The 15,714-nt window shown below is 47.1% G+C and overlaps 1 protein-coding gene across 2 annotated transcripts in view; it reads right to left on the reverse strand.

Moving 5' to 3' along the window:
- The window catches only part of PCGF2 (polycomb group ring finger 2), a 39,328-nt gene extending 23,962 nt beyond the window's left edge, over positions 1–15,366 (reverse strand). Inside the window, exon 1 of one of the 2 annotated variants that reach the window (XM_081166563.1) lies at positions 15,070–15,366. In XM_081166563.1, the coding sequence (XP_081022689.1) occupies positions 15,070–15,230 (161 nt within the window). In that variant the 5' untranslated portion in view covers positions 15,231–15,366. The remainder of the gene's footprint in view (positions 1–15,069) is intronic. The other variant, XM_081166566.1, reaches the window with a different exon arrangement.
- Between the last annotated feature and the right edge of the window lie 348 nt (positions 15,367–15,714).

Below are 15,714 nucleotides of genomic sequence, written 5' to 3' on the forward strand. Positions count from 1 at the left end.
ACATCTGGATTTAGGGGTCAGGGCTTAAGAGCATGTTGCCTGAGCACCGCTCTTTTATTTCTTAAATGGAAATTAAACGCTGGAAAGAAGCCAGCCAGCCAGCCTGCCAGTGCAAGCTAGTTTTAATAAAATCCTCATGCTAGAAATCAAGACCTCATTCGGGCTACATGGAAATATCTGTTTCTCTCTCTAAGGACACCCAACAAGTAACATTAATTACGCGTCACATATACATACATATATGCTACAAACCCACATGATACGTACTGTATTTTTTGCTCTATAAGACTCACTTTTTGCCTCCTAAAAAGTAAGGGGAAATGTGTGTGCGTCTTATGGAGCGAATGCAGGCTGCGCAGCTATCCCAGAAGCCAGAACAGCAAGAGGGGTCGCTGCTTTCGCTGCGCAGCGATCCCTCTTGTTGTTCTGGCTTCTGAGATTCAGAATATTTTTTCCCTTGTTTTCCTCCTCCAAAAATTAGGTGTGTCTTATGGTCTGGTGCGTCCTATGGGGCGAAAAATACGGTGCATGATGTAACTTCTAGTCTATGAGACTTTCCCTACGTTAATTAACTCCCTCAATCAGCTTTTTCACCCTAGTAAAAATTACATCAGTTTCTGCTCCCCGCAGAACAATCAAATCAAAACAAAGCTCTTCGAATAATGTTTCCTTTCGGTTTGAAGCCCCAACACCTCCTTTGTTAGGTACATCTACAGTAAAATCCTATGTACAAGAAGTTAGTGTAAAGAAAGACCATGGAAGTTAAGCCAGTCTAAAGTTAAGCCAGATCCAAACTTCAGCAGTGGGGCTGCTGTTCTGCTGAACCCTGGGCAGAGGGAAAACAAGACTTTAAAATGGTTGTGTGTGGCCAGATCATGCAACCAAGGTGAATGGGTTTAGGAGCCAGCCTAAATTCTCCCTCTCTTGTCCCTGTCTCCACCACCACCCTTTTTGAGATTTAAATCAGCCAGCAATGCCACTGTATCTTTGGGTGTTCCAAGGTTGGAGACTTACGGTAACCCTGGTTGAGCCTGGCTAAGTCCGGATCTTGCCATAGCATTGCCCCCTATGTTGAATCAGAATCAGTTTGAGCTGAGGTTTCTCCTAGAATTTGTTCCCCGTGCCAACATTTCAAATACTGTACAATTTGATAGACAAACGCATATTTTAACATAAGCATAATGAATTCCCTACACTATTCATCACTGGTGTAACAGCCCACATATCTGGAATTAAAGAACACAACTTCTTTAGCAAGGGGAATGGGATTTCCACAAAGTCTAGTGTCCCAGTACAGTGATACCTCAGGTTACGTACGCTTCAGGTTACATACGCTTCAGGTTACACACTCTGCTAACCCAGAAATAGTGCTTCAGGTTAAGAACTTTGCTTCAAGATAAGAACAGAAATTGGGCTCCGGCGGCGTGGCAGCAGCAGGAGGCCCATTAGCTAAAGTGGTGCTTCAGGTTAAGAACAGTTTCAGGTTAAGTACGGACCTCTGGAACGAATTAAGTACTTAACCCGAGGTACCACTGTACCTCTCTCTGTAGCGCTGCAAACTTTAACTGGCAAAACAAAGCATTACAAGAGATTTAAATCGTTCAGATTTTAGATAAATGAGAAAAACCAGTAGAAATATTCTGAAGGGGGGGGGAATTGTTCAAATCCTTTAGCTTCTTTTGAAAATATTAAATACGGTCTTTCCATCTAGCAATAAGTAGTAGCTTATTTACAGCATTATCAATCCCTCTCACACTTCAGAGAAACACTACAGGTCTCCTCAGGAAGAAACCTATCAGGACTTTTGCAATATGCTTCTTCCTTTAAATGAATTAATGGGAAGCCAGGAGATAAGTCAACTGAAAATCTTTTAATCAATCAACAGCCCTTTTTACAGATTAATCCTGTAAAAGAAATTAATTTCTGTGAAAGCCTCTTTGAAAGATAATTAATTAGCAGATACTAGTGGGTTTTGGAAGAGAAGTCTTTCAACTCTACTCCAGTGACACCCATCTGGTCTTTTCTTTTCACAAACGTTTTCTCTTTGTATGGCACCAGGCCCTTTTATTAGCTATCTCCCATTTGATGGCAGCTCTGCAAAATAGCCCGTTTCCACCAATGGGATCTCCTCACCCCTGTCTTTTACAATCCAGCTAGCATTATATATCTTTCAGTCAACGTATCGGTTTAATTTATTTATTAATTTTATGGCAGATTGGGAGAAGTTACAGAAATTTATAGCACGTTGTACGGTGAAAGAAAATTATATGAAAATGATGTACCGGTGGTATTTGGCACCTAGTACGTTAGCAAAAATGTCTAGAACAAGCACAAATACCTGCTGGAAATGTAAAGAAAAAGAAGGTACCTTTTATCATATGTGGTGGTCGTATAAGGTAATAAAAACTTTATGGAAGATGATATATAATGAAAAATGGGGGGGGGGAGTTTAAAATAATGTTTGTTAAAAAACCAGAAGCTTTTTTTTTTTTTAGTTATAGGTACCGAGATTCCAAAGGTTCAGAAAAGAATATTTATCCATTTGACAACAGCCGCACGGATGTTACTAGTCCAGAGATGGAAAGAAGGAACCCTTCCAACCAGGGAAGAATGGCAAACCAAGTTGATGGACTATGCCGAAATGGCAAAATTAACTGGAAGGCTCAGGAACCAAAAGGACAAGAACTTTAAAAAAGAATGGGAAAGATTTATAAATTATTTAGGAGACCATGGTAAGCAGATGAAAACATTGGCAGGATTTTAACCTCACTTGTAAGGTAACGACGACTATGGATAATTCAGATGGTTAAGAAAATGTGGATAATGAATTGATATGCAATTGTAAATGTTGACATTAGGACCCATGGGGGGAAGTTGTGAGATTCAGGAGTAATCTCTTTATATAGATTTGTAGCAGTTCGAAAGCACATCAAAGTGCAAGTAGATAAATAGGTACCACTCCGGTGGGAAGGTAAACGGCGTTTCCGTGCGTTGCTCTGGTTCGCCAGAAGCGGCTTAGCTTGCCACATGACCCAGAAGCTGTATGCCGGCTTCCTTGGCCAATAAAGTGAGATGAGCGCCGCAACCCCAGAGTCGGCCACGACTGGACCTAATGGTCAGGGGTCCCTTTACCTTTAATTGATTTTGCTATAAGTTTATATCTGTAAAATAAAATAAAAACTATATAAAACTAATGAGCTAAGGGCCAATGGACATGGTGTCTCCCTCCACGCATATTATCCTCACAATAGATTAGATGAGATAGAGGGGGAGCCAAGGTCACCCTGTGACCTTCACAATTGAGCATGGAAGTGGTCTCACAACCCCTGATCCAAGACTCTCCACTTCAAAACTGTACCATAAAAAAACACTTAAGGAGCACTAAGAAACCAGGAGACTTGCATACTTCACCAACCTGACCTGCTTCAGTTGAATATTTTAATTTGAGCTACTTACTATCTCCTGGGGAGGTGGGTGGTGCTGTGGGTTAAACCACAGAGCCTAGGACTTGCCAATCAGAAGGTCGGCGGTTCGAATCCCCACAATGGGGTGAGCTCCTGTTGCTTGGTCCCTGCTCCTGCCAACTTAGCAGTTTGAAAGCACACCAGTGCAAGTAAATAAATAGGTACCACTCCAGCGGGAAGGTAAACGGTGTTTGTGTGCGCTGCTCTGGTTCGCCAGATGTGGCTTAGTCATGCTGGCCACATGACCTGGAAGCTGTACGCCGGCTCCCTCGGCCAATAAAGCGAAATGAGTGCCGCAACCCCAGAGTCGGTCATGACTGGACCTAATGGTCAGGGGTCCTTTTACCTTTACATTTAACTATCTCCTGAGCTGGAGAAGTTAGGCTCAATGGTGCCAATCAAGATAAGACTTTGTGACAGAGGTGCAAGGCCCCACTCAGAGGAAAGAGAAGCAGGACCTCCATACCAAAGAAAACCAAACAACGCTGCAGGGCTGGCTTATCACATTTTGCAGGAAGTGAAATTACAGCAACGATCATCTAAAGACGAGCTGTGGCCCACAAGACCTTTAAATCCAGAAGTCTAGCATTACCTAACAGTGCAACTAACTGAGTTAAGGAAGATGGACCAAGGGAATACAGCAGGGGTCAGCAAACTTTTTCAGCTGTGGGCCGGTCCACCGTCCCTCAAACTATGTGGTGGGCTGGACTATATTTGGGGAGGGGTATGAACGAATTCCTATGCCCCACAAAGAACCCAGAGATGCATTTTAAATAAAAGCACACATTCTACTCATGTAAAAACACCAGGCAGGCCCCACAAATAACCCAGAAATGCCTTTTAAATAAAAGGACACTTTCTACTCATGTAAAAACACGCTGATTCCCGGACCATCCGTGGGCCGCATTGAGAAGGCAAATAGGCCGCATCCTGCCCACGGGCCTTAGGTTGCCTACCCCTGGAACAGAAGAAAGAGGAACGGCTGATATCCTCACCCTAGTTGGCCGCCACCGCTGCCTGCATTGCACCAGCAAATTCAAGGCTAAGTGGAAATAGCTTTATTAACGGAACGCAACCATGGAACCAACCTGATCCTACCTGACACAAAAAAACCCTGAGCATTTCTCAACCTCCCCATTCCTCTCTACAGAGGGATACCTTCCTCCTGCATTCAGGCAATTACAGTAAGCCCACAATTTATGTGCATTTAACTCGCACGTGTGGCAAAATAAAATTTTTTAAAAGGGGTGGGATTCCTGAAAAAGTGACTTGGGCAATCCCACCCGCCTCTGAACCCAATGTGTTTTGACTATACGCAATGTTTGCTTTAGGAGCAATCCCTGGAACGTAACCCCCTGCATAAATTGCAGGCTTACTGTAATGCATTTAAGACATGTCTCCGCTGTTATTCCACACAGATGTTGCTGGACTACAACTCCCATCATCCCATGCTGGCTGGAGCTGATGGGAATTGGAGTCCAGCAACATCTGCAGTGCTGAAGACTGCATATCCTGGACCAAGGATGAGACTAGATAGGCAATATTTAAGGAAGGGCTAATCTCATTCCAGACAAAAGAGGAGGAAAAAGAAGGAGCTTGGCTGATTTCCCACCCAGTCTATTATTGGGATGTGAAGTTAATTTGTTTCTTCAGACACACACACACACACATGGTTATAAACTACAAGTGATCCTCCCATCTTAATCAAACCGATCCTTTGCACACAGAAAAAATCTGTGGAAAATGGGACTGTGGAAAAGAGACAGACATAAAAAAATAAATTTATCAGATTGAGGGATGAGTGGATAATTCCAGAGAACTGATTGCACAGACAATTTGAGGTAGGAATATATTTTACAAAAGTGCAGGTGAAAAGCCCAGAGCGTCCTCCCCACCCATTCTGCGGTGCGCAAATTATAAAATAAAATAAAATGAACCACCTTCCCCATTTCCTCAGCCTTCCCGTTTTGTATAGTTTTCACATGTGCTTCAGCCCACACGACCTTCCAGCATGGAGATGGATAGATCAAACAGCCTTTGGCTAGACATATCAGTGACCCGTGAATCAACACGCCTGGGCTGGGAGGAATCCATCCATTGCTGCTCTTTTTCTCCCCAACCTGCTGTTTTACTCTTAGGTCACTGAGGGCATCAGGTTCCCCTCCCCTCGCCCAACTTGCTTAGGAACCAGGAAAAATATTTGCACAGATGTGTAGCCAAAACCTCCCAAATTATTGCTTAGGCTTTTGCACATCTCCCAGCGGTGCTTTCGCTTCAAGGCTGAAATCCTATCTGCATACTTACCTGGAGGCAAACCCCATTGAGCTTAAAGGGTGTGTGTTTTTTCTAACTAGAAGCGCATCAGGCTGGGAACCTGCATCTAAAGGAAGCTTGAAATTTACAGCCTAATCGCATTTCAGTATCTTGGGGATTTCAGTATCTTGGGGACAATTTGTTGAGAAGGGATCTCAGAAGCACTTTTTCCCCTTTGGAAACAAAGGAAATCCAAGTAACAAGGCTGTTTTACAACCCGGACCCAGGGGGAGTGGAGATATTTTAGCTGCAGCGCAAGAGAAAGGAGTTGGATAGGAAGCTGAGCAGAATGGTCTCTTATGAAACTTGTGACTTGCTTTAACATTTAGAAAGCCAGACGAGCAACAAGCAAGCGTCTTTTCAGGCTAAACTATCATTTTACGCGTAAACCTGAGAACGTGTTCCCATCTTATTTTCTGGCAAGATTCTTTAGCTGTGGAGCAGCTGAAAATAAATCGACTTAGTCTCTCTCTCTTATCGGTGATCAAAATGGCCTTTTCTTTTTCACTTTTGGCTAGCTAAGAATCAGGCGACCTCAAGTCACCAAGCTAGCCTTTCACGGACGATGGAGACGGCCGCGACCCACTCCCGTTTGCAAACCATCTCACGCCCACTTTCCCGGGGAGAAAAGTCCCATCGGAGAGGAGGCAATGGGATTTGCTTCCCAATAAAATGGGCAGAGAGATCTCGGCTGCTGTCCCTGCAAAGGGTGGATCTCAACAGGATCTCACTCGCTCAGCAAAACTGATCCTAACAACGCAATTTCACGCACGCTTACCCGGAAGCATGACCTACTGGCCACAATTGGGCTCCGGAGTACAGAGGTTCTACTGCAATTATGTGAATAGGATATTTATTTAATAAATCGGGTTCCTTTAAATGGTCCCTTGTACACGTGTTTGGGTAGATGCACCCCTGCGTCTCTTTGGTTTAGGAGTTACATTGCATGGTGGTAAACCCTTATTTGTGCAGCCTGATTAGAGGGATCGCGTGTTGTTTATTTACTTCCGCTCCCCAAATGCTTTAGAGGGAAGGAATTTTGTCAGGAAGAACTGAATAAAGCTTCCTTCCACCTGATGTGCTCCTGACTCCTGCGCAAGTACTGCCGAAAGCGCAGGAGCATCAGCAAGGGAGAGAAACAGGTACAGACTGCCTGAAGAAGAGCTGTGCAGAGCCTGAAAGCTGGCGCACCTTCTCACAAACCTCGCCTGGGCCGGGACTTCCCTGACAGCTCAGCCAGTTATGCACTTTTAAGAAATGCAATCCTGTACAGGCTTAACAGGGTATACGTAACCGATTGAACTTCACTTTTAAATAGACATGCACACAACTGCTCTAGGAATTCCTCGTGTTCCAATGCGAAAAGTATATGCTTGCCATTATTATTATTATTATTATTATTATTATTATTATTATTATTACATTTATTTACATTTATACCCGGCTTTTCTTGCAAGGCGCTTGCTGCTCCCCCTCCCCATTTTATCCGCACAGCAACTTTGTAAATCGGGTTAAACTGAAAGATTGTGGCAGGTCCAGGGTCACGCAGCGAGCTTCATGGGCGAATAGGGATAGAAACCCGGGTCTCCTGGCTCCTAGGTCAGCACGCTAACCACTCCACCATACTGGCTTTCCCCTAGCCCCAGGTAGGGGCTTTTGCTGCATATCTGTTACCCCCAAAGCAACTCCTATTGAACTCAAGTGGGGCTTACTTCTGAGCAAGCCTGCTTAGGTTTCCGCTTAACGACCCATTCAACAGACTTGGATTTTCTTCCGATTTACAGAAGATCAAGCTCTCTCCTTTGAAATCAAAGGGACTTTTCAACGTGAAATATCGTCGAGCAGCCCCTTTCACCTACTTTGCATTAAATTATTTAGCTCCTGAAACAGGCAAACGGCTCAAGATTAGAAACCAAGAAGACCAACATCCTACACAGGCAAAAATAAAAAATAAAATCGATGCGTGTGTAGGGGAAAACCAATACATGTTTGCAAACAGGCCACCATCGCAGATTTTATGCTCCCCAGAGGACAGGAGCAATGGAGGTGTGGAAATAAGGTGAACCCCCCCTTTGGGGTCATCAGTGGTCAATTTTCGTTTAAAAAACGGCTTCCCTCCTCACCCCCTTCCGCCCCCAAAAGTGCTCAAGATTCCCCAAAGTTGGATCGTCCGTTTTGGGTCCAATCCTAATTCTTGATGCGCTACGATCAAGGAACGTCTGGTTACACTGGCCCTGGAAGGAAAGGCCTTCTGCACGCGCTCAGACGCACTCTCTACTCTACTAAAACCACTCCCTATGAAAACGAAGCTCAGCGCTTCGAGAAAATATCCAGCGGTGGCACCAGACAAAATAGTGGGTGCTGGGGGTCGGGTGGGGGGCGCAGAGATGGGCAGAGGGAGTTTCTCTAGGCCCCTTCGAGCTACTAATGTTCCCATTCTACACCTCTTTTGGGAGAAGGCAGTCCTATGTATGATGACGGCGTTTATATACAAATAAACCATGCTTCATATTTTAAATTTCCATTTAATGCTGGGGTCATTCAAAACCTAACTGGAGTGGTCCGGGGGGCGTCCTTGCATCCCCTTGCCTTCCTTCCCCCCCCCCAATGAATCGAAAACTCATCTGATAAAGGAACTACTTTAAGATAGTTCCCTTTATTATTGCACCGCTAGGGACTGGAAACGTCTGCCCCCACCCCGCCAGATATTGGACCCCCAGCTCTCAGCATCCCCAACCAAGCGCGGCCAATGGGCAAGGATGATGTTTGCAATCCAACATCATCTAGGAAGATTGTCATCTTGTAACATTGCAGAAGCTGAACAGATCTGGGTCCGGTCAGCTCCACAGCCAAGCTATACATTCAACGAATACATTTGCAGAATCTAGAAGCTGCAGACAGATCGTGCCTTCCTGCAGTTGTTAAAGGAGCAAGACCCTTAAAAAGGGGCTCCATTTGGGCATTTATTTATTTGCTTAAAAAAGGACAGGATCGGTCGGAAAACGCTGCCAGACAGCGCGCAGCTGTGGATCCCGAAGCACAGGAGCCGACTTCAACCCCCACAATAAAATATCTGAGGGGGCCGAGCTCCCACAAAGTTGATGGGCATCCCCATTCAAACGGTGTGTGTGCATTGCATCATGTGATCCATTATGCGGTGCGGGGTTTACCTGGGCGCCCGCAATGTTTTATTCAGGTTGGCACCCCCCGCTCCGAAGCACGTGCCCCTGAGTTTAAAGAAAGTGGGGTTTTGCTCTGAAAGGCAACCTTCGGGTAAAATAAATAGCAAGGATTTCTCCCGGGTGAATGGGCGGGAGGCAGCCTCCTTCTCTAAGCCTGCAAACTTTGGAAAGCCTGTTTTGCTCGATGCAACCAACCAGGAAGTGAGGAAACGGAGGGATCTTCAGAAAAACAGCGCAGCGCTGGAGGCGGAGCAGATCCTACGAAGGTCTATTTCAAAAGGGGGGGCAGCAATGGGGCTTCCCCGCATGTAAGTGTGCAAGAGACTGCAACCAGCCCTGGCTGCAATCCGGGTTGTTGCGCTCCCATCCTATGCAAAGAGTGCCTGAACTCATTCCGGATTACCTCTGAGTAGAGAGGCATAGGATTGCGCTGCGCATTAGCGGCTCCAAGATGTCCTACCCATGCACCGAATTGCATCCTAAATACATTGGCCTTTTCCCCAGTATAAAGGTTAGCATTCACATTTCTTTAATCCTTCTTTTATTTTAAATTTTTCCCCGGGGCTCCGACTTCCCCGAAGCCCGGAAACTCTTCTCCCTAATCCCGGTCAAGGTTACTACTATTTTTGCGCCAACCTGGTGCCTCTTCCAGGTGGTTTGGACTACAGTTCCCATCATCGGGGCCGCGACTCTTGGAAAAGTGAGTCTGGAGGGGCAACCTAAGGAGCTACTTTAAGGAGGGGCAACCTAAGGAGCTATAGCGAGCTTAGATTCAGATCTGTAAATTTAGGGCAAGGCCTCCTGCCACTCTCACCTGCACCCCCAAACTCCAAGACAAGCCTCCAGAAATTTGAGGATCACCATCTCGCACACCAAGCCGTTTGCGAAATATATAATACTTAGATCCCTAAATAAACGAGAAAACAAACGGGTGGAGCGAAAGGATCTTTCAGATGGTTTATTTAATGCCTCCTGGTCACTGCCTAGTTGTTGCTTTTTTTTATTAAAAAAAATTGACCAGGGTTTCAGACTGCCTGACATTTTCCTCTAAGATGTATGAGGACAGCGATTACTCAATAGTTAACGGGCACTCTGCATGTGCTCAGAGCCACTCTTCATTGCTCCATATGCTCAGGGACCCAAGAAGGGCCCTTTGAAACAAGTTCCGAGGTTCCCCGGGAGAGTGCATGTAATATTTCACCGGGCAAGTATGGCAAACACTCCACGCCCCCCCCCCGCAATGTTTCTTTTGCACCAAGTAATCCAGTCTAGAACCCGTCCATTCCAGATTCTACTGATTTCTGCAGGACGCAGCCCCTATCCTTGTACATCAATCTATTTCTCGAGATCTTCTTATTGATTTCTGCACTGGGAAGACGCCGGCTTTCTGTGCACCACACAGAAATTGAAGGACAGTCCCTTCCTTTTATTAGCTTCTAGAATTCGGCGAAGGAAACAGATCCGGGTGTTCGTTACATCTCCAGATCCATTGCTAAGCTTGCACTCTCCAGTCAAGCCCTCCCGGTTTTCTGGAGCACTGGGATTTGTTGTCCAAGCTGAAGGCCAATTGACAACCTAGAACAGAATACCTATCCGCAAAACCCATGCCCTTTAGCCCTGAATCAGAGCTATTGGGATATTCCCTGATGATGCCTTAGCCACGAACATGTACACCAGCCTGCGCAGCCCCAGCCACTCGCGTTTCTTCGCTTTACAACCTGCCATCACTCCATCGAAAGGCGGCGTATAAATCTTCAAAACAAAAAGGAAGACGCTCCCACTGAAGTCAATGGGGTGTTTTAAAAGGCCTAACTTTGGCTAGATCTTGGAGACACCTCCAAAAAAAATCCCAAATCAAAGCGGAATAATGTTTTCAAAGGATGGGGTGGGATTTGAGACTATAAAAAATTGCAATCCGGAAAGAGATTTACTCGGGAGTTAAGTCTGTATTGAATCCATGGCCTTGACCTCCGGGGAGCAGGGCAAATACCTGCGTCGGATGCTTCCCTTCTGAAGGCAAGAGAGAGAGATCCTAAAATCCTAGCCTTTCTGCAGCGGGGACGCGCGCCACCCCAGCCCCTCTGCACGCGCTCTCAGAAGCGATCTCCCCCGAGGGGATTCCCTGCGGCCATCAGCTCTCTCGATCCCACGTGGGTACAAAAGGCAACTCGCTCTCCAAAGCAGACACAACAAACCGCCAGCAAGACGCAACAAAAACCCCAAGCAAGACTCAACAAACCGCCAGCGAGACACAACAAACCCCCCACCCACCCCCATCGCCAGCAAGACTGGGTCTCGGCGCCGATTTAAATACACGCCAGTCCAAAGAACAGGAAAAAAAGCCAAGCCAAAATCAGCTCCGACCCTCGCTTCTCTCCTGGGCAGGGGCGTGGCTGCTTTCAGCGCGATCCTGGCCAGTTTCCTCATGAGTAAATCTCCCTGTGCGCAGCGCGACTTGCTCCCAGGTCAATGGGTACAGGAAGGAGGGGAGCCCTGGGCTGGCACCCTTTGTCACTCTGGCCTGGGAGTAAGCCCATTTGTACTTACTTCCGCGTAAGGCTGTGCACAGGATTGCGCTGCCGCAGGCGCTCCAGCAAGCACCACATGGAATAAGAGCGCGCGATCCTGCGGGAAACGCTCTTGCGTGGCTCAAGGCCAGGGCAGGAAGGCGCTTAGGATTCACCCGGCCTCTGCGCAGGGGGAACGGCGAGCCTTTCGCCATCAGCCGACGGTGCGCAATCTTAAGTGTAGGCAGAAGATGCCCACATTGTCCCGTTCCCCCCATCCAAACACCTTCATAAGGAAGGCAACTTGAGAAGTCCTCTGCTGGATCCGACCAAAGAAGGCCCGCCATCCAGCCCAGCCGAACCAGATACCTCTTGGGAAGCGCAGAAAGCGAGGCGGGTACCCCGGGCTACCGGCACCCTACCACTGGGCAACTTCTGGGAGCTGAGATGCGCAGGGGTGGGGGACGCTTGGAGGGTGAAACCCACCGGCAGAGAGACGAAGAAGCTCCGCTTCCAGGACAGCGTTTTGAACTGATCGTTCACTCCATCCTTCTCATAGAATTGCAGCTTTGGGAGGGACCCCCCGGGTCATCTAGTCCAACCCCCTTGCAATGCAGGAATCCTCTTTTCAACGACAAAGCCCAGTCTATAATCTAAGATCTGGACTTGAGAGGACGCTGCATCCTCGTCGCGCTAACACAACGGCAAAACATAGAAAAACGCACAAGCTTTGCTCCGCCTACACGCAAGAACACCAGCCTTTCTCTCTCTCTCTCTGCTTGTGTGGCCTACACTGCAAGGTTAGGGTTAAGAACGACGGGCAGGTGTCAGGAGACATTGAGAGAATAACCTTGTCCCAGAACAGAGGAAAGGAAGATAATAAAGGAGGAATAAAACAGCCTCTCCTCCTATTCCCCTTGCCACCACTTTCGTGAAGGACTTTCAAGCCATCTGAAGGTGGGGTATTATTAATTATTATTTTTAAGCCAATAATTCCCGACATTTAAAGGTAGAAAAACGAAACAAGGCACGAGGAAGGTTGAAAGTGGATCTCTTTAGACTCTGGAGGCAGAAGCATCTCTTTTTTATAAAAAGTTCCGAGCAATAAATTAAGCATTTTTAACAGACAATGAGCGGTGCTGAACTTTATCTGGATTGAGCCCTATCTTACTCCTATCTCGAGTTCTCCAGAAACTTATCTTGGAATTCTAGAGGGGAATGTTCTATATAAAGGCTTGGAACATGAAACCTCCAGCAAAATAGACATATGGAAATCCAACCCTTAATTTTCCCCGGACATTTCTGCAAGTAGGATGACCCCCTCTCCTTCCTTGCATCCTAGAACCTCCCGTTTTTTAAATTCCCGTTCCGGATTCCCAGAATTTAAGAGGCAAATACTTGGAAGGAAGGTCACTTCTTCCGTGTAAAGGCCCACATTGAAAACGGTGTCTTTTCCATTCTGGAGTAAAATACAGAGGTGGTGGCAATCCTTTCCTCCTTACATTCTAGAAGCTAATACGGAATGCAATGTCCAGAAAGGTCTCCTTCCCTGCACTCTAGAAAATACTGACACGATGTCTGCTTTTATTATACTCTAGAGAAGACAATGAGACGCCATCCTTTCTCGAATTCTGGAGCTACATACCAGAAGTTTCTTTGAAGGGGCTTACAAAGAAGAAATCAGAATTTTGGAGGGAAATGCGATTTTGATCCGGTGACCGAGAGGTTCCCCCCCCCCACTCTTAGTGGGGCAGAAATGAATGAACCATCACAAACTGAGAGTAGGAGAAGGTACTTTTCTGAAAGTCCACCCTCATGTCTGTTCTGACATTGCATCCTATTTTTGCAAGGGCGTCAAGAGCAACTGGCTAATTAAATTACCACCAGGTGTCTTTTAAAAAAGAAAATTAAGGAAGTAATGGGGGGTTGAAGTTTAGGGTGTTGTTCTAAACACACGTAGCGCCCCAGGTGTCTTTTAAAAAAGAAAATTAAGGAAGTAATGGGGGGTTGAAGTTTAGGGTGTTGTTCTAAACACACGTAGCGCCCCATTAAACCCTGTAGTGTTCCTAGCAGGCATCCATAGGATTCTGCTCTTATTTATGTAGCCACACAGTGAAAAATATGTAGTGATATGGCTTTTCCACTACAACTGTTCTCTCATTCATATTTTACACACACACACAATCACAATCCCCACCTACTTCCCTTATTTCGTCCATTCGCCAAACATCGCGACAGCTAATAATAATAATAATAATAATAATAATAATAATAATAATAATACCAGCAAGAGTTGCTTTGGCATCTCCAGCCTCAAACTGCCCCAGCCCGATCAGCTTTCCCACCCCCTCCCCGCATTTGGAAACAACTATGTTGTCGAACATCACCCCTCCCACACACACACACCGCAAAAAAACCCACACAAAACCATATTCCCATGTGATTTGGGGGAATGACAGAAACACACACACCCCTTTTCTGGCTCTAGAGTTCCCCAGATCAGACTTTTAAACCCCCTCCGGTCTGGGGCCAAAGGAAGCACCATCACCGTCCTCACCTTGCTGGTTGAAACACAAGGCAGAAGAAATATGTCCCTTTCCCCCTATCCACACATACATACACACACACACACCAGACCAACAACGCTCTCCACAACATCCTGCGCGCCATGTTGTGGTTCTCCCCCCCCCTTTTTTTTTAAATGATATATATACAATATAAATCCCAATCCTCTCCAAATCACCCGGGCCTGCTGCTGCTGCTGCGCCCGAAGGAGCCATCGCGCGCGCCTTTCTCTTTGGGGCTCCCTGGATCGCCTGACATTTGGATCTCTCGAGAGATCCAAAGGAGTGGATCTCTCGAGCTCCACACCAGAGGAGAGTCTTTTTTTCCACCGCGGCCTGCAAGATGCTGGCTGTCAAAACCGCGATCGCCGTTTGCGCACACACACAAAACACACACACACAAAAACCATACCCACACGCCCCAGACGCACAAGCGAAGCGGTAAAGGCCTCTCCGGGGAAGCCGGAGCTGGTGGCTGCAGCAGCCGAAGAGAAGCAGCCCTGGGCAGGGGAAGGGAGCCACGCTGGCCGCCGGCTTCCTGAGTTGCGATGGGGGGGACGCAGACGCGCAAACACACACTCACACACAAGGGAAAGGGGGTCCCGGGGGGCGGAGCTGAGCTTTCCAAAGGGGGAACCCGAGGAGACCTTTTTGGAGAGCCTCCGGAGGTACCCCCCCCTTTCGCGATTTGGGGAAGGGGGAAAAGCGACCCGCGGTCACAACAACAACAACAACAAAGGCGGGCTCCTCGGAGCCGGAGAGGGCTGGCAAAATTTCGAGAGAGAGAGTGAGTGAGAGAGAGAGAGAAAGAGAGAGAGAAAAGATCGGCCATCTTGAAAGCCAGGCAGGGTGGGGGGGGGGGAGAGAAGGAAAAGAGGAGAGGGAAAGAGAGAGAGAGAAGGAGTGACAAAGGGCAAGGAGGGAAAAGGCGCCAGGGGAAAGCAAGCGGGGGAGTTCCCGGGAGCAAATTATGCTAATTTTTAAAAAAGGGACACAACACACACATAGATTTCGGAGGGGGAAAGTATAGCAGCCCTACCTGATCCCCGGGTCCTTTCTAGAGGGGCGCACGGAGGCAGCGAAAGACCGGATGGGGAGAGAGAAAAGAGAGAGAGGAGAAGCAAAGGGGGGAGGAACCGACGCCGCCCCCCTTTTCGCCCCACTTACACTGATCAGACTGGAATGTTTAAATATATACATATAAATATATATAGTATAGATAAATATATCCTCTCTCCAGAGGCAGAGAGATTCTCTGGGCAGCCTTGTCTCTCTCCTCTCCTCTTTCTCTCTCTCTCTCTCTCTCTCTCTTTCTGCCGGGCTACAGAAAGAGGGAGGGAGGGAGAAATCTACAAAATGGCCCTTCCCCCTCCTCCTCCTCGTCTTCCTCCCCCCACCTCTTTTCCTCCGGACAAAAAGCCCCGCCCCCTTTTGGGAGCCTCACGTGATTTCGTTCCTTCAGGGGTGTTTGCAAAAGAGCGAAGTCCCTGGAAATAAATAAATGAGGAGGAGGAGGAGGTGGAGAGACTCGGGATCTGGGGATGGGGGGGGAGAGGGGGGTGGGGAGGAAAATGTGCGGGTTTCCCTTCCGCCTCTGTCTCCAGACAGACAGACTTCGCATCCAGACAATACAAAAACAACCTTGCCACCCGTCCAAAAGCAAAAAGGAAAGCACACAAAAAAC

Source organism: Podarcis bocagei, assembly GCF_964188305.1.
Source record: "Podarcis bocagei genome assembly, chromosome: 13".
Taxonomy (NCBI): domain Eukaryota; kingdom Metazoa; phylum Chordata; class Lepidosauria; order Squamata; family Lacertidae; genus Podarcis; species Podarcis bocagei.